The sequence below is a fragment of the Thamnophis sirtalis genome, unplaced genomic scaffold (genome assembly GCF_051295495.1).
Source record: "Thamnophis sirtalis isolate CommonGarterSnake01/CBP01778 unplaced genomic scaffold, rThaSir2_p1.2 scaffold_9, whole genome shotgun sequence".
Classification (NCBI taxonomy): Eukaryota; Metazoa; Chordata; class Lepidosauria; order Squamata; family Natricidae; genus Thamnophis; species Thamnophis sirtalis.
Window position 1 is genome coordinate 34,619,758 of NW_028261389.1, and position 26,657 is coordinate 34,646,414.

The following is a 26,657-nucleotide window of genomic DNA, read 5'->3' on the forward strand; positions in this document are numbered from 1 at the left end:
GCTTTCAAACTGCTAGATTGGCAGAAGCTGGGACAAGTAACAGGAGCTCATTCCATTATGCAGCACTAACTATTTGAACCTCCGAACTACTGACCTTTCTGATTGACAAGCTCAGCGTCTTAGCCACTGAGCCACCTTCAGACAACTCTATATCAAGCTTAAGTTCATATATCATTTTCTAAACATTGTTCAGAATTGTTTATTAACTAAACCATAATTGGCTGAATTTACATGATGTATGGGCTGTTTAACATAGTGTATAACCTCATCAGTTCACATATTGCCAACCAAATAAGATTAAAAATGTATCAACCTTGCCTTGCAAATATTAACTTGGGTGGATGTAATATGAAGAATCATTCACAAATCACAGGTCTGCAAAAAAAAATTTTTTCAAGAGCTGTTTTGGTTATTCCACGTAATCTTTATGTTTTTTGGTGCGCTGAATCCGAAAATGACCTCCATTTTGTCATAGGACATAATGTTTCCTGACAATTTAGGTAACTATGTTAAATAAGGCAATACCACAAAATAAATGGAAATAGACTTATAAAATTAAAGTTTTATTACAATATTTTCATGAAAATCCTTTTTTGAACTGAACTGAGCTCACCTACACACACTAAACTCGATTCTTCTTCCTTGTGAGGCTCCTCTTGGTGCATTTATGCTTGTAAGTAGCATCTGGAATGTATCTCTGAAGCATCCAACAGTAGTCTGCCATCATTGTAATGCTCCATTTTCCCTGGTACCTCCTTTCCATCTCTTTAATGTCTTGGTGGAATCGTTCATCTTGTTCCTCACTCACAGCTCCCGAATTTTCAGGAAAGTAGTCAAGATGGGACTGGAGGAAATGCACTTTCAAACTTATCAGGCAACCTAAAGCCTGAAATGCTTTGAGCATTCTTCCGACGATCTTTTTGTAGTGAGGATCTTTGTTATTGCCTAAAAATTTCTGTATGACTTTTTAAAATGCAATTCACCCTTCTTTTTGAGGATCCGTCATGGTATTGACAAACTCTTGATCAACTATAAGCCTTCTAATGTCTGGTCCGCCGGACACATCTTCCTTCAATTTAGCCTCCAACAGGCATGGAAACTTGGTGACCAAGTATTTGAAGCATTCTCCATCTCTTGGAAGTGATTTTACGAATTGCTTCATCAATCCCAATTTTATGTGGAGAAGTGGTAGAAGAACTTTATGGAAAGGTACCAAAGTTTCTCGGAGGACATTTTTTTCACCGACTGTTAGTACCCTTGGCTGCCAGCTCTTCTTGGTCCAGTGATTTTGTCAGTCTTGGCTGTCCCATAGACACAGAAAACAAGGGTACTTGGTATACCCAGCTTGTTGCCCGAGGAGCATGCACAAGACCTTCAAGTCCCCACACACTTGCCAACCATGGTCTTCATATTTAAGTTTATGAAGAACCAATTCCAAGTTCTCCTAGGTTTTCTTCAAGTGTACGGAATGACCTACAGGTATGGAAGTGTAAAAACTGTTGTGGAGTAAAACTGCTTTGAGACTTCTTTTTGAAGAATCTATAAAAAGACATCATGTCTGAACCATGAAGATGACGCTCCTGGCAACAATACATTCCTGCTTTTCAGCCTTGATCCGAGTAACTCAGCGGCATCTTTGGGAAGATTCAAGTCTCTTACCAAATCATTCATCTCCTCCTGAGAAAACAATTTTGGTCTTGTATCATCTTCAAAGTCAGAACTTGATTTGTCAAAGTCTTGTTCAGGTATGACTTCACCTTCATTGGAGCTAGGTATATCTTCCAAGGTAGCAGGGGGCTTGGGTACTGGTATATCTGTGCCATGGGGGATGGGATGAATTGCTGAGTGAAGATTGGGGTATGAAATGGAATGCTTCCATTTGGAATTAAATCCTTTTACATCACACGAACAAAAGTAACAGTCATCACTATGGTTCTTTTGCTCTCGCCATACCATAGAAATCCCATAATGGAAAGATTTTTTCTTACCCTTAAACCTCAACACACCGGTGTGTCCTCAACACCGTTGAACCTCAACACACCGTTTGCACACTTTATGAGGTGCCCAAAATTTATCTTGATCTCCAATTTTTAGTCCAAAGTATGCAAAGTATACTTTTTTCACAAAGTCTGTAATATTCTGCTGCTGCTTCAACAATGTATATTCACCACAGATGAAACAGAAACTGTCTGGCAAATTAATACACTTTCGTGGAACCATAACATAATGGTTGAAGAATGACGAGCTAACATGAATTGCGATGAAAAACTGTGAACAGCCTAGAACCAAGAACCTGATGATGATTCGTGCACAAGTGTGGCATGCAGGAGAGAGCAGCTCTGTGTCTGTACATGAGACATCACAGTATGCCCTGTGTCTCCTTCTCACTGGATTCTTCAGGAAAGATTAATCCCTTCTACCATTAGAAGCACAGACTTAAAACTTGCTTAGCTTATGTATATATTGCTGGCCATCAGATTTACAGTGCTATATTTTTTTTACATAACTTGGACAAAACCTTTAGGTTTTTTGGGGGCATTTTATATCTTAAATGCACTTATGTAAATTAATTAATAGTAATTTGGACTTTAAATTTGGTTAAAAACCCATAATATAAAAAATACCAAAATTTTAAAAAAATGATAAATTTGAACACAATTTTGCATGTTGTGACAAATCATGACATCTAGGAGTTTTTTAAATATTTTATTTGTTTTCAACACACCAAAATACATGGAAATTAGATGAAAATAATCAAACAGCTTTTTAGTCGCAGACCTGTGATTCTACCTGCTTCTTGAGAAACTGGGGAAAGGATTGATTAATTCCAGGTTCATTCCTGCATTGGTAAGAGGAGGAAATGGAGGAATCAATTTACCAGCAGAGATTAAATAGCAAACACACAAACAAACGACCACCTTTTGAGACCAAAGATGGTATTAGTCTGACAATTTAAATAAACAAATCAATGGAGGCTATGGGTTCCTGGCAGTAATGCTTAATCCACCTGCAAGACTGGGCCCTGGTTCTGAGGACATCACATTACAAGGTCTTATCTGGATGAAAGAATCTAACATCTCCAATAATAAGAGATAGTAGCTGGGCGGGAGCGGGGATGACTATGACACTCCACACCCTCCCGTCACCAGTTGTATTCCACAGTTGAGAAAGTCTTCCTGGTCTGGACCGGTTAGGGCTGTTCTCTCTTTCCCTCCCCTTTCGATGCTCGGAATGATGACATTACTCCGGTACTGAAGCCGGAGATAAAAAGGAGCCTATACATTAAGTGCCGCCTCCTCCTCAAGGCATCAGAGAGGAGCTCACTTAGAAGGTTTGGTCTCCAACCGCGTCATAGACGGCAGGCGGGAAAGGCGTCAGGAATCAACGCCGGTGTTAACTTATTGTTGGGCGCCGGGCAAGGAACGAGGAGGCAAACGGCCGAGTGCCAGCCAGGGGGACCCGTCCAGAAAGGCGCAGCTTCGTCCTGAAAGAGAACAGCAGCACTTTCTGGAGTTGTGCGAAGCGAAGGCTGCCGGTGAAGCGGACGTCTCTTCAGCAGAGCGTGCCGAGTTTTGCGGGGCTAGGTGACAAGTCAAAGCGCGCTCCGAGCTAAAAAGCGAAGCAGGCGGTCCAGAGCGCCCCTGAATCGCACGGAGCTCATCCATGGTCACCTGTAGAGAAGTCGGGGGCTTCGGCGTCTGGGACTATGTGGTCTTCGCGCTCATGCTTGTTATCTCCGCGGTCATCGGAGTGTACTACGCCTTCGCGGGCGGTGGCCAGAGGACCCGCGAAGCCTTCTTAATGGGGGGCCGCAGCATGTCAGCTTTCCCCGTGGCGCTCTCCTTAACGGCCAGCTTCATGTCGGCCGTGACGATACTAGGCACCCCCGCCGAAATCTACCGCTTCGGGTGCATGTTTAGCCTCTTCGCCATCTCCTACGCGTTCGTGGCGCTCATAACCGCGGAGATCTTCATGCCCGTCTTCTACCGCCTGAAAATCACCAGCACCTACGAGGTAGGGAGGGGGAGACCGGTCAGCTTTTCTTCTGCTCATAGTTGCTTTCTCGGGAGGCACTGGCCCGTTTCTTCTTGGCTGCGGACTATTGTTTTATCCACATCCTAGTAATTGCACACAAACAATTACTGCCATATTGTTTTCTCCACTCCATCACTCATTTTCAACTAGGAGGTGTAAGTTGGAAAGAATTGAAAACGCTCTGCAGCTTGTCCTATAGACTTGGACGCTGCAGATCGATCTTTCATTACCATGTGATCCCAGCAGGCATGAAAATAATTTAGAGTAGTTTCACAAGCTCAGCAACTTGATATGTGAACGCCAACTCCTAGAATTCCCCAACCATTCCCCAAGCATTCACACATCTTAAAAGTTGCACATCTTAAACATTGCTAACATTGGTTTAGTTAGAGAGGACAGAATAGCTTCTGGCAAATGAATATGCTTCCTTGTCATATAGCCCTCTAGATTCTGCTGCCTGAAGTGATTGTTTCATTTTATGAAATAGAATTATGCGTGACTCAGCACACAAGTTTTATTGGATAATAATCATTGTGAAACCTTGTATTAGATGCAACAGAACAATTATGTATAGAATAAAGCTTGATGAGGAAGGTAGATTTATATAAACAGAATAGAATGACAGAGGTTGGCAGAATAAAGCAAGGCTGAAGAGTTAAGACAACTCTAAAGTAATAATTATTCAGTAAAATGTCAATTGTTTCTTCAAAGTTACACACAAATCTTACAAAGTGTTTGTTTATTACAGTACCTAGAAATGCGGTTTAATAGACCGCTGCGCCTGTGTGGAACAGGACTCTTTATTATGCTGACGGTAAGAAAATTAATTTTATACATGTCTTAATGTATGATATTTCTAAAGTAAATTGACTCAGCCTGCCATCTTTCCAAGGTTAGCAAAATAAGGACCCAGATTGTTGAAGGAAATATGCTCATATTATAAACTGCTCAGAGAGTGCAGTAAAGCATCGTATATAAGTCTAAGTGCTATTATTATTGCTAAATTTTAATATCTAATAACTCTGCAGTAGATTACATAACTAAGAAGTTTAATGTAGTATAAATAATAGTGGTAAAATAGTGGTAAAATAAAGTTGGTTTTTAAAAACAGATGTGAAGTTATTAACTATATTATTTTATATGAAACTAAACTGAAGTACAAAGTAAAGAAAATCTTCATCTCCAATGACAAAGAGAGTTTGATTGCCTATTTAAGTTATAATAGATATTTAGGTGGATAGCTGATGAGGTGGCGCAGTGGTTAGGGTGCAGTACTGCAGGCCACTTTAGCTGACTGTGATCTGCAGTTCAGCGGTTCAAATCTCACTGGCTCAAGGTTGACTCAGCCTTCCATCCATCTGAGGTGGGTGAAATGAGGACCTGGACTGTGGGGGCAAATTGCTGACTCAATTTGCTAAAAAAAATTGTAAACCGCTTAGAGAGGGCTAAAAGCCCTATGAAGCGGTATATTAGTCTAATTAATTAATTAATTAATAATAATAATAACAAATAAATAAATATGCTAAAGAATTTTGAACTAAACCTTTTGAACAGGAAAATGTTTTACTGATATTTACAAACTTTTTTATATCCTGTAAAGTGGCATATTTGCCATTTAGTCCGTTTTTTGGAATATACCTTGGATTCAAATCTAAAATAATTTAAGGGTGTCTTCAGTCATCTTCTACTTCGTTACTTTTTTCATTATCCTAAAACTTCTTTGGTACACCGGAGATTTTCCTGAACAACAGGAGATGAACTATAGTAAATTTCTTGTTAACTTCAGGAGTAAACTATCACATAACATATTTTATTTCTCATAATTATGATTATCAAAAGAAAAACAAAATTTAATCAACTTGAGATCTTTCAATCATAATTTACGACTATGAATGTACCTTGACCACTTTTGAAATATTTAGTTGCTCATGAACTCAACGATGTTCTTAGAATAACTTGTTTCTTGTTTCTTTATTTAATTGATCAAATTTATAGGCCACTCATCTCACTGTAATAAGTGACTCTGAGCGGCTTATAAGTAATTACTGTTACTGTTACTTTGCCTGCAGTAATGTTCCAGACAATAATGTTCTGCATTTTTTCATGATTATGATAGCTTTTTATTTTTTTATTCTAAAGATGAAAACTATTCTTATTTTATTGGTATTTTGTGTAAACACTATTGAAACCTATCACTTTTATCAACATGTATGTCTTATATTGTTTGAATTTAATTCACCATGCAATTCAGTATTGTACTGTTTCTAAAGAGTTCTTGGAAGGCCAAGATGAACAGTTTGTGTTGTTTGTTTATTTTCAGATACTTTACACTGGAATTGTCATTTATGCTCCAGCCTTAGCTTTATTTCAAGGTAACTGCTACAACAGTCATATGAAAAATGTTCATAAATCAATTTTTTCAATGCCATTTTAACTTCGAACAGTCCACTAAATGAATGTTTGTACATTGAGACTACCTGTACAATTAATTCTTTTTAAAATGTGATCAAATCACAATTAATCTTGTGTGTGATATTTGCAATACAATGCACATTTCTGTTATAATGATTTTCATTCTTATTTTCACAAAAACCTAAATATTTATATTCTACATTATTTTTATAATAGCCTTCAATAATACATATATAATAAATATGTATATACATATATTTTTAATCAATCCTTGAACAAGAAAATGATTAGATTCACTCTTTAGTTCAGTTTTACCTTTGTTTGCTGATTTAAATTATCTGCATTATTCCAGGAGAGTTGTGTATTTAAGAACATATTGGAATCCCATATTAGTTAATTTTTAAAATTAAGTTGAATATGCTTTGGATTAACCATTTCCTGCTATTTAATTTAAAAAAATATTTTGTACTTTTTCTCCTCTAGTTACAGGAATTCATTTATGGGGTGCAGTTGTTGGAACAGGAGTAGTCTGTACTTTCTATTGCACACTGGTAGGTCTGCAATTATTTTGAAAATTGCTACAACTGCAAAGCTTAAACACTTAATTGAACAAATTCATTATATTTACTTCTGTTATTTTAAGTACAGATAGTCCTCAACTAATGACCACAATTGAGCCCAATATTTCTGTTGTTAAATGAGATGTTTGTTAAGTGAATTTTGCTCCATTTTATGACCTTTTTGCAGCAATTGTTAAGCGAATCACTGCAGTTGTTAAGTTAACAACACAGTTGTTAAATGAATCTGACTTTCTCATTGATTTTGCTTGTCAGAAGTTTGTAAAAGATGTTTACATGAGCTCAGGACACTGCAACCGTTATAAATACGAACAGTTACCAAGTATCCGAATTTTAATCATGTTATCATTGGGTTCCTGCAACAGTTGTAAATGTGAAAAACAGTTATAAGTCACTTTTCTGGTGCCTTTGTAACTTTGAACAGTCACTAAATCAGTGTTTTTCAACCTTTTTGTGCAAAGGCACACTTTTTTCATGAAAAAAATCACGAGGCACACCACCATTAGAAAATGTTAAAAATTTTTAACTCTGTGCCTATATTGACTATATATAAAGTAATTTTCCCACGGCACACCTTATACTATGTCACGGCACACTAGTGTGCCGCGGCACAGTGGTTGAAAAACACTGCACTAAATGTAAGTCAAGGACCACCTGTAATCTGCATTATGCAAAGATATTTGTATGGCTTGGCTAAGAAATGCATTGAATGTCTTAGACTCCAATATGAGTATTATATTCCTTTTAATATTAGTTAGTTGCCTTGTATTTTAATCTATGTTTTTTCTTATCCATCCAGGGTGGACTAAAAGCAGTGATTTGGACAGATGTTTTTCAAGCTGGAATCATGATTGCTGGATTTTTATCTGTGATTATACGTGGTGCGATAGTACAACATGGGTTTGGAAATATAATAAATGATGCCTCTCATGGAAAAAGATTAGATTTCTGGGAGTAAGTACTTAATTTATTTGAGCTGGAGAAGAAACCTTCAAATATACAGTATATTATTTGTTATATCAAACAAATGATATTTTCCAGTAATAGATATAGAATAAGGCTGATTCTATATCTACTGATCAGAATGCTTAAGTTACTGGATTAGGACCAGGAAGGTCTCATTCATGAAAAATCAATGTGTGACATTGAATTACTCACATTTTCTCTGCTCAAACTTTTCATAGTTGTAATGGAGGAGATAAAATAAAAAGAGATCTCCAAGTAAATTGGAGATTTGATGGGAAGGTGGGATATAAGTCAAATAAATAAATAATGAGAGAGAGACAAAAGAGAGAGAGAGAGAGAGCAAGAGAGAGAGAGAGAGAGAAAGTAGGTACAAGTTAAAAAGACTTTCATAAGGTAAAAACTTACCTACCTATTGTAACATGTGTCTACCATATGATTTGGTTTGTTGGAAGAATCCAAAATAGTACAGGTATATCATAAAAAAGACTATAAGAGGCCACAAAAGATAGGAAAATAGCAGATTGGGTGTCCAATTTTGCATGAGCTTAAATAGTTTTCAATACAATTGTAGAATTTATTCATAAGAAATATTTGCATCTTCAATGCCAAAATTATTAATGATGTAATTATTATGACTGTAATGAAGCTTGCCCATTAGGGTCGGAGGTTGGAATAAATATTAAATGACCTGCCTCAAGTAATGACCAACCATCCCTGCTCTACCCAAGGTATTCATTAATCAAATATGTGAGTCATTAAGTGAAGCAAGGGGTGCCTCGGGGATGGGGCAGATCTTGGGAGGCCTAGTGCAGAGACAAGCCCACCTGCCTTGGGACTCCCAAGTCCCTCCCACCCCACCCACCCCCGAGATATCCCATACTCTGCTTTTGCCCCTTGAGAGGCTCCCACTCTTGCCTTGTTACACAATTAACTGTCCTATCAGCGAAAAACAATGGAGAAGAAAAATGTTGGACATGCCTGCCTTTCCTGGTTCTGCCCAGTGGTGTATTAACCATTAAGCAGACTAAGCACGTGCTTAGGGTGCCAGGCCCAAAGGGGGCACCACAAAGTTGAGAAAGAAAAAAAATAAACCAATAAAGATTTGTGCAGTATGTACAAAGGAGGGGCACCAAGAATTGTCAGTGCTAATCTGCCCCTGCCCTTCCTCCTGACAAGATGCCCCTGCCTTTCTGGAGGAAAAAGACTGGTTCCCTAACCTTTCAGAGCTTTCTGCCTCATCAGCTGTCTACCCATCAGCTGGCTACCAGGAGATTGCAGATTTCACCTGGCTTTTTCTAGCCTTAGGAAATCAGACTCTGAAGAATAGAGGAAAGCAAGCAAGCAAGCAAGCAAATAAACTCTTAGAGTCTTAGCTGGGTCTTACAAGCAATCAGACAAACAGCTGAAAGTTTTGTAAGGATCTCGCTTCTGTCTCATTTTAATACAGATGCTCAACTTTCTGAGCTGAATATTTTTTCTCAAGGCAAAAAGCTGCAGAAAGAGTTTCTTTGCCTGCTTGGTTTCTTTCCTCTACTCTTCAGCCTGGAATCAAAGTTAGCTTTTTAAAAATGGATAGAAATTGGAAGGCAGAAGAGTTTAATTTTATCACCGGGACGAGGGGAGAAAGATTAACAACTTTGTCCCTCCCAGCTTTTTTTTTTAGCTTTATTTATTGAAAAAATGAAGGAGAGGAGAGGAACACCCTTTTTGGAGGAGAGAGGGCTTAAAGTAAGGAAAAGGTTGTCGGAAGCTCGGTCTAAAGCTGCTACTACTACTTTACTAGTTGTTTATTGTCATTGCACCTCGTACAACGAAATTAAATGCCATCTTCAATGTACATTATAACTATAAAAATAAAACACAAACACCCCCCCTTCACATTCTATGCAATTGAATTGAAAACTCCTGATATTGCATTAATATTGCAATTCTATTCAGTAGAATTCAATATGGTTACTGTCCTGGGATATAAGCCTATTTGTCCTTGTTTTTATTATCCTGTACCGTCTGCCAGATGGTAATAGTTCAAAAAAAGGGTAACCAGGATGAGATGGATCTTTAAGAATGTTTTGAACTTTCTTAAGACAGTGGGAGCTATAAAGCTCTTCCAAAGAGGTGAGAGGGCAACCAATGATCCTCCGGGCAATGATGTTAACTCTCTGGAGCGCGGTCCTAACTGCCACTGTGCAATTGGCAAAACACACACAGGTGCAGTATGTTAAAATACTCTCTATGGTGCAGTAGGGTCTGGTTACCCAAAGACTAACAAATGCCAGGAGAAGTTTGCAATCTCCCAATGGCCAGCTGACCAGGGCAGAAAGCTTCAAAGGCAGCTGCCATTTTCTGCAAAGACTTGTCGGAGCTGTGAAAATGCCAGCTGCTTCTAGGAGGCATGGGGAGCAGGCCCATGTGCTTCAGGGTCATGTCAGGGTAGGAGGGAGGGAAGGGAGACAGGTGGGGAGATGCTACAGCACTCCCATATTGAGTTATAAGGGTGAATGGCCAGGTGGGCACTGGAGCCATTATAACTTTAAAACAGAGTCATATGTGGTTTGAGGGTATCTGTTGTAACTTTGAACATTCGTTAATTGACCTTTTGTATCTGGAGGACTATCTCTGTAGAATAAGTTTTTAAAATGTGTTCCATGCTCTCAGTACTTCTACTTAATATTTAGAATTTTTTAATATGTTTTCAAATTAAGCTTGATAAATATTCATTGAAAGAAAAAAAGTCATGTTTAATAGACATATGAACAGTTAGCTAATACTATAAAATACATTTTTATTCAATGTAGCTTCAATCCTAATCCTTTGCAAAGGCATACATTCTGGACAATTGTTATAGGTGGGACTTATACCTGGCTTGGTATATATGCAGTCAATCAGTCTCAAGTTCAGCGATATCTTTCCTGCAAATCCCGATTTCAAGCAAAATTGTAAGTTAACATATTTTATTTGTTTGCTCAAGGGTTTTCATTTAAACTGCATTCTCAACATCAGTGTCCAATAATGATACAACCTGAATACTTATAATGTAGTTATGTATTATAGCCTTTTTTAAATGCAAAGCTTTAGTAACAATGACTTTAGCATTTCATATGACATTCTGTTGAAGGATATAAACCACAACTATAATAATCAATAATCAAATTATTTATTACCATTATTAAAATCTCAAACAGGCATGGAACTTTGATTTTGTAAACTCTGTCTGATTTATTACCCATTTATGTATGTGTAAAGAATAACCATCATGAAGGGCATAATTAACTATTGACATAAACATTGGAAATTAACGATCCTATCCAATCTGTGTTTTAAGCAAAGAGCTAATTTTGCTGTTCAAGGTACTTGCTGACAGGGTAACAATTAAAAAAGAGTAGCAGTTTCATGCTGTTTGGAAATTAGTTCTCACAGATTATATATCTCTTACTACTTAGCAACTGTATTTTAAATTTTCAAACTGACCTAAAGGCAGCCCCAAATAATACCTCGTTCTGTCCAATATGATGCATATTATTCATTTATTTGTCTCCATATTTTTGTGACATCTTATTCTTGGGGTATATTTACAATAATAAGAATATTACCATGTTTTAAATCCTTATAAAAATAATTAAACACCAGGAAGATTTGTTTTAATTCATGTGGGAAAAATCTCCTGAAATCCTGGCAAGTCAGATAGTGATTTTTACATGTATGTAACTATTTACCTTTGTTGGAATATTTGCATAACTTTTTAAGCCAAAGAAACTAGTACATTCCTATCTAACAAAGACTTTTTCTTTTCCTGCCAAAAAGGAAATGAACACAGGTACAATATAATGCAAAGTGCACTTATATAATGCTACAAAATTATAATATTTACAAAGTAAAAAAAATCCTCTTGTTTGTTTTCTCATAGATCTCTTTATTTAAACCTCGTGGGACTCTGGTTAATTCTTGCATGTGCAGTATTATGTGGATTAGTAATGTACTCTGTTTTTAAGGACTGTGACCCATTGAAAGCAAAGTGTGTGGGAGCATCAGACCAGGTTTAGTATTAAAACATTCTTAATTAATGCTAAATAAACATCAGGGCCGTCATTTTCAGTTTGCTATTGGGATTTGATTTGATTACAGTGAATTACTAGCAACAATTATGAGAAACCTCTTTTGAAGGAAACAATTAAGGAATTAATAACATTACATTTTTGGATAATGTCTCTCAAAGGACACCATGCATATTTGAGGAATTAAATTAATGTTGTATTTTTATGCCGATTTTGAACCATGAATGTATCTTTCTTGAAAAAAAGCAATTTGAGAGATTATTTTACATATGTTTTTATCATGTAAAAGTATTTATCTTTTATTGTAAGGGAGGCAGAAGAATATAAGAGAAAAAACCACGTAAAAATAAATATAAAATATATGTTATATTTGCATATTTCAGCTCATGCCTTATCTGGTATTGGAACTTTTCAACGAGTTTCCAGGAATGATAGGCCTTTTTGTTGCTTGTGCTTATAGTGGAACTTTAAGGTAAGTTAATTCAAAATTCAATAGGCAGAGAAGTGGGGATGTTTCAATAGAATCAAATGACAATAGCAACCTTATAACAAACGCAAATGGTATACCCATTAAATTCAAGGAGACTTAGTTCTCAAGAAAGATGTGTGGTTGTACTTTAATGGGATTTCCAGAGGTATGGTATATATTTTCCCCTTAAAGTTATCTATACAGCAGCTCATCCCAGTTCTGCACAGCTTCATGTTTATGCATTTTAAGTGATATCATTTAATCTAAATATGAGCTGAGGGCACATATTTTATTAGTATGTTACTTTGAATGTGTAGCCGTATTTTATGGGAATACTGTTGCCCTTTGACTTAAAATAATTTAACGAACAACTTTTAGTAACAATAATATTAGTAAATAAAAAGAAAAGTGAATTTAGGAAAATTTTACAGAGAAATGAAAGTCACTGGATTGGTATATTATGCTAAACCAAAATGTGCTTTTTTTAGCATAAGCCACGAATCCATTGTGTTATATACTAATCATAGTTTATTATAACATATATTATAATAAGCCAATAATTTCTTTATTATATAGACTGGTTTATTTAAGGTTTTATTAGGAACGTTTTTGAACAGAATGGAGACTGTTTAAATTATGGCTTTTTTTCAAAGTAATAGATAAAACTAGTTGAAAAACTAATGTCTTTTAATTATTGTAATTATTCAGCTGCTTAATTTTAACAGAAATAATAAACACTATAGTAACTATTTGATTGCAAATAAAATTCACCTTTAAATTGATATGAAATTACATGAACTCTGTTTTACCTGCCTTAGTACAGTGTCCTCTAGCGTCAATGCTTTAGCTGCTGTGACAGTGGAGGACCTCATTAAACCTTATTTCACATTAACTGAACTTAAATTGTCTTGGATTTCTATGTGCATGAGTAAGTATATATTAATATTTATTTTAAATTTAAATTATCTTAAGAAGGATAGTGTTTTATTTGTTTTTAAATATTAAAATGTACAATTACTATTTTAAAAATATATTAATTATTATTTTGTAGCATTTTATATATAAGCTAAATGGCTAGATGCTTACAGAAAAAGTCTGTATGGTGAAAAAAGCATATTATTATGATTAGTTGCACAGTCAGCCAGATGTTTAGACTGGATTTGACATTGTTACTGTTGTTGTTGTTATGATTATTATTGACAAAGAACAACCTGACTTTTGTTTACTGCTAATAAATAAATAAAAACTTGTTATTTGATCTCTTTGTGTGCATCATTCACATAGGTTTATTTTATGGTGCTGTGTGCGTTGTTATGGCTGTTGTGGCATCAAAGCTAGGAGCATTATTACAGGTATCTTTAATAATTTCTTTGTCAAGAAAACTCTCTGGAAAACAAAGCAACCCTTATTCCTTTCAATTTTCTTTTTTATACTTTGGACTTTCTTTGATTGTAGTATTAGCATTGAGTAAACCTCAATTGTGTAAGCTAGTGCAGTCCATAACCTTCAATGAAGGGGCTTTCATCCTGCAGTGAATTGATTCAGCATGAGCACAGGATAAGTGCAGTATAAGAGTGCACTACAAACATGTGATGTGTCAATAAGACATTTACAACTAAAAGTCAGTAAAAATCAACTAAAAGTCAGCATAAAATGGTTTGCTTTTCTTTCTTCTTTCCTTTTCCTTTGTTTGTGTCAGTCCATGTTTATGTGCATTTATTGTTTTAAAAGCTATTTTAAGGTGGGGCAAATGATGGCAGAGAAAATATAAAGGAAGGGAATAATTTCCTCACAGGTCATTTCTACTTTCCAAGACATATTCCTTTCAATTATATTTGTCTCTAATTTGAAAAATCAGAACCCAACCAATTCAGCATGGGCAACTTGAAGAGGGGAAATGGTTTTCAGGGAAAGGATTAACTATATTGTCTCAACACCCTTTCCTATTACTAATTGAGCAGTATCTTAATATATAGTGTTTCCTATCTGTAAATTCATGTACTATTGCCTATGTGGTGTTCTACACATATGCTGGAGAGGATCACAGTTTCCTAAATGCCTACCTACAGTATATTTGTTAATATTTGTTAATGTTAATGCTTGCTGAACATTCTGAATCCCAACATATCTGCAAGACTTCAATTAGAGAATGTTCTAATAAATAACCACTATTTTGGTTCGGAATATTTTTCCAGTAGAAATGGATAAGTGTATTACAAAATTAAATATTCTCTTTTCATTTTAACACGTTTAAATGAAAATGAAGCTATTTAGCACTGTTTGTAAATTTTAATCTTTCAAATGTATAACTTTTTTTCACTTTCCATTGTTCACTCACCATTTGGGCAGCTTCCCATATCATACTGTATTAGACACAGAAAGAAATTTTACTGCCACTTGTGAACAGGTTCATAGTCTTTTGAAATTTGAATACATTCAAAACTATAGCTAAATTCTCACTGAACCCCTCTTGTTTCCTTAGGCAGCATTGACCATTTTTGGCATGATTGGTGGGCCTCTCCTAGGACTCTTTTCCTTGGGAATTCTTTTTCCATTTGTCAACGCTCTGGTAAGAAACTTTTCTGTTTATAGAACTATTTATTTAATTGCTGCCCCATCTTCTGATTCAAGACATTCCTCAGCCTCCTTGCAAAAAAATAATAATAATTAATCAAATGTATTTGAAGCTATTAAATGTATCAATTCAAACCATAGTGAATTGTAAGCATTTTGGTGAACCTCACCTTTCTTTAGTTTTGGTATACTGTAGGGGCAAAATGTTTGTTTCAGAAATAATATTAACAGGATGACTTGGAGATCCTTCTCTTTCTGAAGTTCTAAATGATATTAAAAAGTTCTATGGCTGCTTTTTTTAAGGAAAGTAGTATATGCAATCCTAAATAACTAATGTGACATCTGTTATATTACTAAAAGTACATTGTTCAGAAATTACGGTGGGATTTATTTCTTTTGCTTCTACTTTTCTTTTAAATGTGATCACATTTTATTTCTTGTTTTATAGGGTGCTTTTATAGGTCTCGTCTCTGGATTTATTATTACCCTTTGGATTGGAATTGGATCTCATATTTATAAGCCACTGCCATTTAGGACCCTGCCATTAAATCGTACAATTATAGGCTGTAACATAGCCAACCTAAGCACAGATGTTTATGCAATGGATTCCATTGATCAGCTCACAATTAAAAATAGTGAGAGGTATATGCCAAATTTATTAACCATCCACTTAATATGTAACACTTAATTATGCCAGGCACAGTAAGTCTTTTATAGTATACATTTTTCTGTTCACATTTACAGGATACATTAATACTTTGCAGATCACATGCAGAGAAAGGGATAATTGTTCATTTCCATTGCTATTGATTTATCCAATGATGTTAACTTGCTTCTGCTAGTGATTTTATACATATAATATACATTTTTTTAATGGAAATGTACATTTAAATTCAAAAGGAAATTGGCAAAATCCCATAATTTTAAGTGTTACCGAACAATTGATATATCTGTTAGGATGGGTTCACAGATTGTGTTAAACCGTTATTTGTTTAATTATGATTCACTAATTAAGCCACAATTGCTTATGTTATGTTATATATTTGTCATTAACTATGATTGCCACATTGCTATGACTGAGTATATTGCACATAATCAATATCAAATAAACTAATGATAGTTTAATATGTTAAGTAAGCCTGGCCACCATAGTGTGTCTCTTGCAGAGAAACATCATATTCTAAAGACCTGAAAATACTTTTTGGGTTATGGTAGATATAATCAGAACAAATCTGGGATTATGTTTTTATCGTGACTGCTTTTAATCAGTGTATCATCTTCATACAGAGAAGAAAAGCACCTACTTTGCTTTAGTTTTCTCTTAGCTTGAAAGTCTAGACTCACTTTTGAGTAATATGTGACTGTAATCAACAGTGTGCACAAAAGTGGCCAAAGTCAAGCAGAATGACAAAAGGAACTTTGTGCTGTTGCAATAAAGGTCTGCCTGCCTTGTGCATACAACAATACTGTTGCGGGCACAAGACCATTTTCTTTCTGTGCATGAAGACAGCAATAGCCTCTAATTGTGACTGCAATACTGCTTTTCTAAACTGTTTTAAATATTTACATTTAATATAACATTGTCATTGTGAGATTTCATATGAATTGTGGAAATACATCAATAAATTCTATATTTTCCCCTCTAGACCCATCCTGGCAAATTCTTTGTATTCCTTATCCTATCTTTATTTAAGCCCAGTTGGAACTCTGATTACAATTGGTGTGGGAATAGTCATTGCCCTTTTGACAGGTAATTAATGATTCCTCTATTTTTGCTTTTATTGAAGTGTAAATTTATTTCCAGAAGAACATAATGCAAACCCTGCTTGGCATAAAATCATATCTAACTTTATAATATCAAGATGTAAGGATTAGGTTTCTGATTTGAAATTGCATTGATACCTGGATTTTTAGAATCCAAAAATTAAATATCTATTGGGAATTGAGTTTTAAATTTTGGTTTATTTATAATATTAATCTTTTAAACTTTGAAATTTTAATTTACATTTCCCCCTTCTTCTATAATAAACATTTGTCCATAATTCAGAGCCTGGGCAAATAAAGTATCTCATTCATTACAATAATATACATTGATTTAGAATAATAGGATTTCTTATTACACAATAATTTCTTTTACAATCTTGTTTGAAAGCCAGGAACTCAGACTGCTTCAGCACAAAGATGCTAAACTTACCTGAGAAATGCTTATACAAGCTCACATGAGCACTTCTAAATCTTTTTTAAAGTGTGTCCAGCTTAATATACAATTAAACAAATAATTTGGTACATGACAAATCTTCATTTTATTTTAAGTTGTAATTTATTTAGCTGTCTGAATTTATCAACCTGATTTGAATTTTCAGACAACCTTGCCTAGTTGTTTGCAGATTCAAATCAGTTTGAAAAAAATCAAGTTTACTTCAGATGCATGAAAAATGGTTTCATTGGCATGAGCACTTATGAATATTACAGAACACAAACATCTTATCAAAATACAATTGTTATGTATCTTAGAGGAGTGTCAGGAATAAACCACCAGACCCACAACTGACGAATTCAACTAACTGTTTTATTACTATACACAGCCTATACACTGGAATTTTCTGACTGATGGTTTGCATCTGAGTGAAAGTGGATGAGGTTTAATAGTATTCAAGGAAGGTCGGACTTCATCCTCTTGTGTCCACCAGGATAGACTTCCCCAACTTCTCTAATTTTGCTGACCAGCATGGGGGAGAGGGGATGGTTCTGTGAAAGTGGGGAATGCATGCCTGCACTTGCTCACCACCTCTACAACCCAGTTCCAAACAGCTTAAGGCCCAGGAGTGCGACACGGCTGGAGGGGGGTATTCCCTGCTTGACTCTTCTTCCTGGCTCAGTCAGTCTCTCTCCCACATGGAGGCTGCTTGAATAACATCTGATTCAGATGAGTGATGGATGCATAAAAATATACTGTGTTGTAAATTGTGTTCATTTCCTGCCACAGTTTGAATTTGTTATTTTTACATCTTTAAACAATTTAGGGCTAGAACATCTAAAAAATGATTGTTGTCCTGAAAATTCCTGCTTTTTTAGATTATGTGGAGGAGTCTTTTCCAACCTGTCACCTTTTGTGTGTTACAGACTATTCCTAGAATTTCTAGTCTGGTTGTGGTGTAACATAGGTTGGAGAAGATTGATTTAGGAAGTGTCTGATAGACTTTGGCCAGTCTCTGTCTGTCTGTCTGTCTTTTTCTATTTCTCTCCCTCTGCTCATCCTACCTCACAGGATTATTGTTGTGGGGAAAATAGGAGGAGGAAGGAGCATTAGATATGTTCACCACTTTGAATTATTTATAAAAATAATAAAGGTAGGATTTTAAAAACATATAAATAAATAAATAAACATCTAAACATCCCAGTTCGCATGATTCTTCTATATCAAAAAGCATGACCTTTTGTCATATGTTTGCACTATTTTATATGAAGTTTCTTATTAACTTGATGTCTTTATAGATTTATTGATTTAACTCAACTTGGATATGTTTAATTGAAGTAAATAGGTAGGATACAGATTTGTAATAATGAATAAATAAACTATACAATTCAAGAAACATTATTTATTTATCAAATTTACATAAAAATCATCTCTCTGAAGTGATTCTGGGCAGTCTACAAATGAAGTCATACAACCATATAAAAAGACATAAGCAAAAACAAAATTAAAAACAGAAGTAAAAACAAGTTAGAAAAATTAAAAAGTGATTACACACCACCTCATGCCATCTCATACTATCTCATGTTAATACTAGTGTTACTGTTTTGCACAAATAATAATTTAACTATAAAGATTCTAAACTGTGTGTGAATGTATTTTAACTAACCACATAAATGTTTTTCAGGAGGACGTAAGCAGAAGGTGGACAAAAAATTCTTACTCAGCAAAGAGGATCTTTTTTGTAATTTCTTATTTCGTAAATTAAAACAAGTATGTATACATTATTTTATTTGACTTCAGACAGATAAGGATTGCAAAGAAACAAAAAAAAATTACAGAGGGGTCCACACTATATAAGAAGAGGAATTTATTAGATAGTCCAACTTCAATCCATTTAGTGCTTGAAGTGCTTAGAACAAATCAGTGAGCACAGAAACAGTACACCGGTTGACACACTCCAATCACATAATTGGATAGATTTGTCCCCTAATTAGTCAGATAATAATCATATTTTATTAAATTAAGTTTTCATATTATCTTCAAAGATAGATCCAAGTACACTCCATTTCAGAGGTCAAAATTATTATGACTTATTTCTATGATGTGGTTTTGCTGTTATCAGTTCTTTTTGCCCTCAATATTTAATCTATTAATATTACTCTTGGCTGTTATCTGGATAAATAATTGGCCACTGTCAGAATGACATTGAGAGATATGTGTAATAGGAATCAGGGGTGGGCTGCTGAGGGTTCGCAGGGATTCAGGAGAACCCCTAGCTAAGATTCTGTGCAGTTTGGAGAACCCCCAAATCACACTCCTGGCTGGTGCTGCCCACTCCACTCCACCTTTCCCAGAAGTCTCCATGCGGCCCATTTTGGATACAGATAAGTGCAGGGTGAGCACAGAGGTTCAGGGATTGAAAAAAACAGGCCTACCGGAAGTTTAGGAAGGCCAGAAACGGGCCTGTTTCTGCCTCCAGAGGGCCTCTGGGGCCTGGGGAAGCCATTTTCACCCTCCTGGAGGCTCGAGGAACCCCCCCCCCCAGCCATGGTGCAGAAGGCCACCTAGGCTATGTCCACCATGGCCATGCCCACCCAGAGAACCCCTTGCTAAAATTTTTGAAGCCCATCTCTGATAGGAATATACATATTATAGATGATATTGTTCACAATTTTTTTGAACAGCCCTATGTACTTTAATCTCATCATAGAAAAGATTTCATTTTTTGCACACCGAACCAGCAGTAATGCCAGTAGCAATCCACCCCTGATATAAATAGTATATTTTATATAAGTTTATAATGTGTGAAAGTAAATTTGATCATTAAGTTATTATACTTTTCTGGCTATGAAATATTATTACATAAAAGAAAAAAATCAGTATTGAAGAAGTTCTGGATCTTAAAAGTACCTAATTCTTAACTAGCTTTTGTTATAAAGCTGAAGACACTGAGGATATAACAGAAGATATATATCAGATTCTTCTGCGATAGTGATGTCCAAGGAGGAAGGTCAAAATCTGCAAAATGGAAGGTATGGTATCATAATCTAAACTCTACCTCTTTTGTACATGCATTGACATTGCATGCAAGTACAAAAATGGCAGCGCTTTGATTTTTGACATCATACCCATCATTTTCCAGATATTAATACTCCTACCTGGATGGAAAATTCTGGCAAGTGGAAATTTTTATTACATCCTCTGCTATATACGAGCATTAAAAAGCCATCCCAGAAATTATTCCACTCAGGGGACCCATAGTTAGTCAAAATGTTAGATGATCAAAGCCTGGCTCCATGAGTTAGGCTATAGAGGCTTTTGCAGAGAGCTTTCTTTTACAAACAAAACTCTTCTTTTTCACATTGTCTTTTGAAAGTCAGAAACAACCCTTTTTAGGCACTGTATCTTAAAAATGAAACTCTTGATTAACTTATAAAAATTTATTTACAATAAAATTGATTCTGAAAAGCTGAAATAATTTGCAATTATATTATTAAATACCATTTCTTTGTTGGTTATCTTTTATTAACTATGTGAAAAATCTAGTATTTCTATCTGAAGGCTAACATTAGTGAGGGAATTGTTTACACATACCTTTAATCAAGGAAAGACTTTTCCGTTCCCTTTGGAAATCTTCTCCCTTCTAAAGTTCCAAGAGGATGGTGTTCCAAAGAAAAGGGTAGGGTTGGAGATTGGGGTTTTGTATTTAAGATACTAGCTTTCAGTTTATCATACCTCAATTAGGAACCTGTTTCAAAAATTATTTGAAATGTATTTATTTATTGAACAAATTTATATGGCTGCCCCAATTCACATAGAGTGACTCTGAGCTGCCTAAAAATCCATAGCACAGAAACCCATGCCACGTACTTCCACCTCCCCACCAATTTGGTAATAACCAAGAAGTAAGGCCTATTTTTGAGATATTTAGAATTTAGAGTTTTTGTTGGTATAAAAATTTGGTTTCAATGCAGAAATTGAAAGCCTATGAGGATATTCCATTTGTCTTATTTACATTTGGCAGCAGATAAACAGATATGTTAAATAGCTGAAATAACAGACTGTTTTTACAGACATTAGATAGAATAAATACACATTGCAATAATCTAATCCTGCAATTGTCAATGAATGACATGATCAAATATTGTTTTCTACTAGTCGTGCAGCTAATGTATTGATCCAAGCAGGTAAATCCTATCCTGGGCCACCACTGTGACTTGGGCATTTAAGAAGAATTCTGGAACCTTCTCAAAACTGTATCTAATCACTCAGGGGATTATTAAGCAATAATAAGCACAAATCTCCAAAACTCTACATTATTTTTAAATTCTGTTTTGTTTATGAATAAATATAAATTCTCATGAGCACCTCATTTTATTTTCTTATTTACTTGTATCCTGCCTTCATTAATTTTTTTACAAATAATTCAATGGAAACAAACACACTTTTCTCCTGCTATTATCCCCACAGCAACAACTCTGTGATGTGAGTTGAGCTGAGAGGGACTGATTAGCCCAAGATCACCCAACTGTCTTTCACAACGAAGGCAGGATGAGAACTCATGTCATTCCACTTTCTAGCCTGGTGCCTTAACCATTAAACCAAACTGTTTATTCATAAGTTGTGATCATTTTTATGTACCATTGAGGAACTAAGTAGTTTTGTAATATAAAGACCACCAGTTTGGTCTAGTGGGTGTAGGTGCTGGCTTAGAATTCATGAGATGGTGATTTCTAGTCGTATCTTAGGCATGAAAGCTAGCTGGACTACCCAACCTATCTCATAATGTTGTTGTTGTGGAGAAAATAGAAGAAGGCAAGGGTATGTTCATTGCATTGAATTATTTATATAAAAATAAAAGGGGGGATATAATAAATAAACTGCAATAACTTATTAAGAATTATTGAAGGATTTGAAATTACAAAGAACTTTATTAATAATTGGTACCTTCTTGAGCCCAATTCAGTGTCATGCTATTAATCCTTAAATCCCTGCATGGTTTGATACCCAGATAGCTATAAGTTTTTTCTCCATCAGGAACCTCTCCCCAAGGATAATTTGCCTGGAACCAATATTACTATTATTTTGTCACTAAGCAAAATCACATCTATTTAATGAGCTGTTATATTTATTATTATATATATTGTTCCTTATTACATTTATTCTAAACATATATTTTATTTTCTAGGAAGATAAAAGAGTTTTGGACTGCCCACCATCCAATGAAGGAACTGACAATCCAGCTTTCAATCATATTGAAATGATGTCAGACAGTAAAACCGGAAATGATATTTATTTGTGAAGATGCTGGATACTTTGCTAAAGTTGGCAGCTATTTCAAATGTATTAACATGGAATACAACTAAGTTTTGCTCATGAGAATATATTAGAAATTTCATCTTAATCTGAACTTTTGCCCATCCATATTTTAACTTCATTCCATATTGATTGGGACATTGTTAAAGAATACATTATGCAAAAAGTAACTTGTCTTTTTATGTACAATGAGAGCATATGCACCATAGACAAATTCCTTGTGTGTCCAATCACACTTGGCCAATAAATAATTCTATTCTATTCTAAAAAAAAGTAACTGCAAAAATATGGAAACAGTAATAAATCTAACATTCTGATTTCAGAAGATATGTGAAGCTCATTTTGGAAATTAATACCTGTCACATTATTGTGTGCAAAATGAAAACTATGTTATGATTTTTTTTTATTTCATTGGCTATTGGCTATAATCTGTGTATTTGGGAATAAGATCAAATAACTCAATGAGACTTTACTTCTGAGGAAAAAGATACATACAATTGCATTGCCATGTTTTATTTTCCAAAAGCTTCATTTATTTGTCTTTAGCATCACCCAGAATGTTACACATTTCTTCATGCCCTGATTTTTGTATGTTAACATGGATAATTGCCCATGTGTAGATCTCATGTGGAACTTTATTCTCCTGGATCCTTTATGAGCAGGGTACTAAAATCACAGAAAGGCTAGGTATATTAATGGTTATGTATAAACTTCAATATTTCAAATGATTTCCTTACAGCATCTATCACAGTGCAATAAGAGGGCTTATGTTATCAGGTTAAAACTAAAAACATAGTCCTGCAATTCTTTCAATTGATTTTGCATCCTGATGCAAATTTGTGAGAGGTGGTCCAATGTGAATTATTCAATAGAGATCAGAATGTAATCCTACAAGTTTACTCAGAAATAAGTCCTTTTATATTAAAAGAGAAATATTTTTATTGCAGTCCCAAACTTCTTGGTGCTTCTCAAGTTGGCTGTGCCTTTTTATTTAAAACCTTAAAAACTTTTAAAACTTTTTTTTTTAAAACTGGAAAGCAGCAAAGCTACCATCCTCCTTTTCTTTGCCAAAGAATAGATCTCACAACTACATGGACTCAGAACACTGAAGAAGAAAAAGTGGTACAAGTCAAAGATTGGAGCTTTTGGGCTAAAATTGGGAAAGGGAGTTTAGGTGATGGCTGAAGTTGCCAATGAGAGCTTGGAAATACATAATATTTGTATGATAGAATAATGAGGCATATGGTTGTGAATCTCTGGAAGTCTGATTATCTGTGTATGTAATAAAGATAATATAAAGATAATAAAGAATGGTTTGTGAGCTAACCAGAAGAATAAGAATATTTTTTTAAGGAATGATGCTTTGAGAGAGAGAAGTTTTATCTCTTAACACTCTATATATTTGGAAGAAAAATTACTTGGGTATGACCTGTTTATAAAATATCAATTAATTAATTTCAGAATAATGTATTTAAAGGTATTTTGGGAGCAGGATCCTTTCTATGAAATAAGTCTTTTCTTAGAAAATAAAACTATGTTGAAGAAAACACCTGCTCTTGTCTATTAATCTCAACAGTATGGCTTTTTATTTTGAGCAGTTTGTGATGGTTCCTCCAAAATGTCTTTAAAAATATCCAGATATAGCCAAGTGTCTTAATATATATATTGAAGAACCCAATTTAATCTATTAAAGAGGATTTATAATCTACTACCCTAAATTTTAGAATATAAAGTTTAAAACCACGTATTTCCCTTTCAGACTTTCATGAATTATGTTGCTGAATTTCAGCTTCAAGAAACCTGACTAAATAACAGCTTTTTAATAAGTATGTATAGGTGTTTGCAGTAGTTCCCAGAGCAGGATGAGATAGATTATGTGGTAGTTTACAAGAATTTTATTAGATTAACTGCATTCTATTGAGAACAGGCAGATAAAAGTTTCAGGAATCTGGCCTCTTCCTCCCATTAAGCAACTCTAAGCTACTCAGCCTTTTTACTCCCCTTTCTATTCTAGCTAGGGATTCAACCACACCTAAGCATACAGACCTATGTTCAAGCATTATAATTTGACCCAGTGGGGCATTATTCAACATTTGTGCAGCTAAAATTTAGTAATAATCTATTACTAATGGTCAATGTCTACTCTAACTTCTCAAAAAACAGGTTCCAATTTAACAGTTTATGGGCCAAACTTAAAGCATACAAAAGTACCTTTATGCTTAATAATCCCTCTGTTTAGGTAATAGTTTCTGGTAACCTAAAAACATTGGTGTGGGTTAGCGATGAGACACTTTTTATTCAGTTCCATCAATACCTACAAACTAGTTGTAATTTCCCATATATCAACCCAGCAATCTAAATATTCAAAAGTAGATTACAAGGGATTGTATTTATTATAGTTAGCCAACTAAATTTATATCTTTCAAATAGATCTACCAGCAATGATTTCTCAGACAAATTCTCCCACTCGGTTGGCTGAAGACTTTCCTTGATTGTTAGACTTTAATCTTACCAAATTTAATAACTTGCATAAAAACATTTTCTATATAATTGCCCTGATAGAGATCATCTTCTGGTATTGTTAGGTAAGCTCCCCGTTGGGAGAGCGAGAATGTTCAGAGAAGCGTTGTGAGAGTTTTGTTGGAGAACACACAAACCAGCATACAGAGACACTGCAGTTTAAATAGGCTTTTACTTTCGTGGAAATAGAAGTATCAGAGTCCATCAAACAGTCCAAGTCATACACGGATAAGATAGTCAGTCATCAATGTCTTTCAGTTAAGGGATAATCCAAATAACATAGTCCTGTATCATATAATCAGTTCAGTACAAAAAGTTTGCTTACAGTTGCAAAACTTACAGTAGCTCACGGCACTTCCAGATCAGCCCAGCATCTAACAAACAGAGAGCTAACAGTCATTTTGGCTCCCTCTTATGGCCGATTGAGGAAAACAGCAACCAATCACATTTTATAGTATGATTTAAAGAAACAGGTATAGCATTGCTATATGATTTATATATTGCTAACCCAACTAATGATGCACGTAATGTTGTAGCCTTTAGACTAGGTGCAAAGACCTCATCATAGTCATTGGCTGACTGAGCAAACCCTTGTGCAACTAACCTGGATTTATGGGTTACAGTCCCATCTAGAATATTTTTAATTTTGAAAATCCATTTACAACCAATAGCATGTTTACCTGGTGGTAACTTTATATTTTCATACACCTCTAGCTTATGCAATGAGAACAAGGTTTATCTTTCTGAGCCATGGTTTAACATGGAATGGTTTCAGACCAAAAGTAAACTCAGTAGAAAATCACATTATATAAAGAGAACTCAGCTGAGTGCTCAGCAATTGATAACAGCATTTCAAGTCAGAAATCCCATTATATTCTTTGCCTAATAGCTTTTTATGCAATTGATACGTCACTTTCACTTCCCCACCTCTTTTCTTTTCTGCATGGGAGGACAACCTTAGAGCATCGTCTTCACCAGAGGTGGGTTCCTACCATTCGGTCTGGTTTGGCTGAATAGGTAGTAACTCCGGCAGACACATGACCGTACTGGTTCTATCCTCTGCGGTGCCATCTTGGTTTTCTGTTCTGCACATGCACAGAACAATCTTCATTGAAAAAAATGTATTCAGAAAGCTCACCTTTTTAAAATTTTCTTTTCTAAAGGCAAATGGATGTATACATGATCTACAGTATGCCAATACTTTTATATTTAGTGGGTAGTTTGTGCAAAGATCAGATTTCATATGCATGTTTATATAGGCAGAACATATATTTTATTATAGGTTATATCTGTTGTTTCCAACTAGCGTGGCTTAAAAGCAGTAGTCTGGGCAGATGTTTTCCAATATATAGTGATGATTATTGGGCTGGGAGTAGCAGGGCACGGTACCATGTCCAAGAATTTTACAAAACACATAAAGAAATTGCAGCTTCCTGAAATAACACCAGCAGAACTGCAAAAAACTGAGCTACTAGGAACATCATATATTTTAAGAAGGTACGTGGTTATACCTAGGATGCTGGCAGCAACCTGTATCA

General features: G+C 35.1%; 1 protein-coding gene across 1 annotated transcript; it reads left to right on the forward strand.

The window, feature by feature from the left end:
- The first annotated feature begins 3,362 nt into the window (after positions 1-3,362).
- SLC5A8 (solute carrier family 5 member 8) lies at positions 3,363-24,146 on the forward strand. Its single transcript, XM_014064736.2, has 15 exons — positions 3,363-4,014; positions 4,784-4,849; positions 6,356-6,407; positions 6,931-6,998; positions 7,825-7,979; positions 10,787-10,927; positions 11,896-12,025; positions 12,427-12,515; positions 13,331-13,440; positions 13,797-13,864; positions 14,995-15,081; positions 15,535-15,728; positions 16,733-16,836; positions 18,968-19,053; positions 22,472-24,146. Exons 1-15 carry the CDS (start codon positions 3,664-3,666, stop codon positions 22,583-22,585), a joined length of 1,815 nt encoding a protein of 604 aa, XP_013920211.2. The 5' UTR covers positions 3,363-3,663; the 3' UTR covers positions 22,586-24,146.
- The last annotated feature ends 2,511 nt before the right edge of the window (positions 24,147-26,657 follow it).

What these genes read in the sequence shown, in the direction of transcription:
- SLC5A8 (XM_014064736.2), top strand. Translation starts at nt 3,664, where the DNA reads ATGGTCACCTGTAGAGAAGTCGGGGGCTTCGGCGTCTGGGACTATGTG. An exon ending in GTGTGGGAGCATCAGACCAG is followed by an intron (nt 12,026 to 12,426) that starts GTTTAGTATTAA and finishes TGCATATTTCAG; the next exon opens with CTCATGCCTTATCTGGTATT. An exon ending in TTGGATTTCTATGTGCATGA is followed by an intron (nt 13,441 to 13,796) that starts GTAAGTATATAT and finishes TCATTCACATAG; the next exon opens with GTTTATTTTATGGTGCTGTG.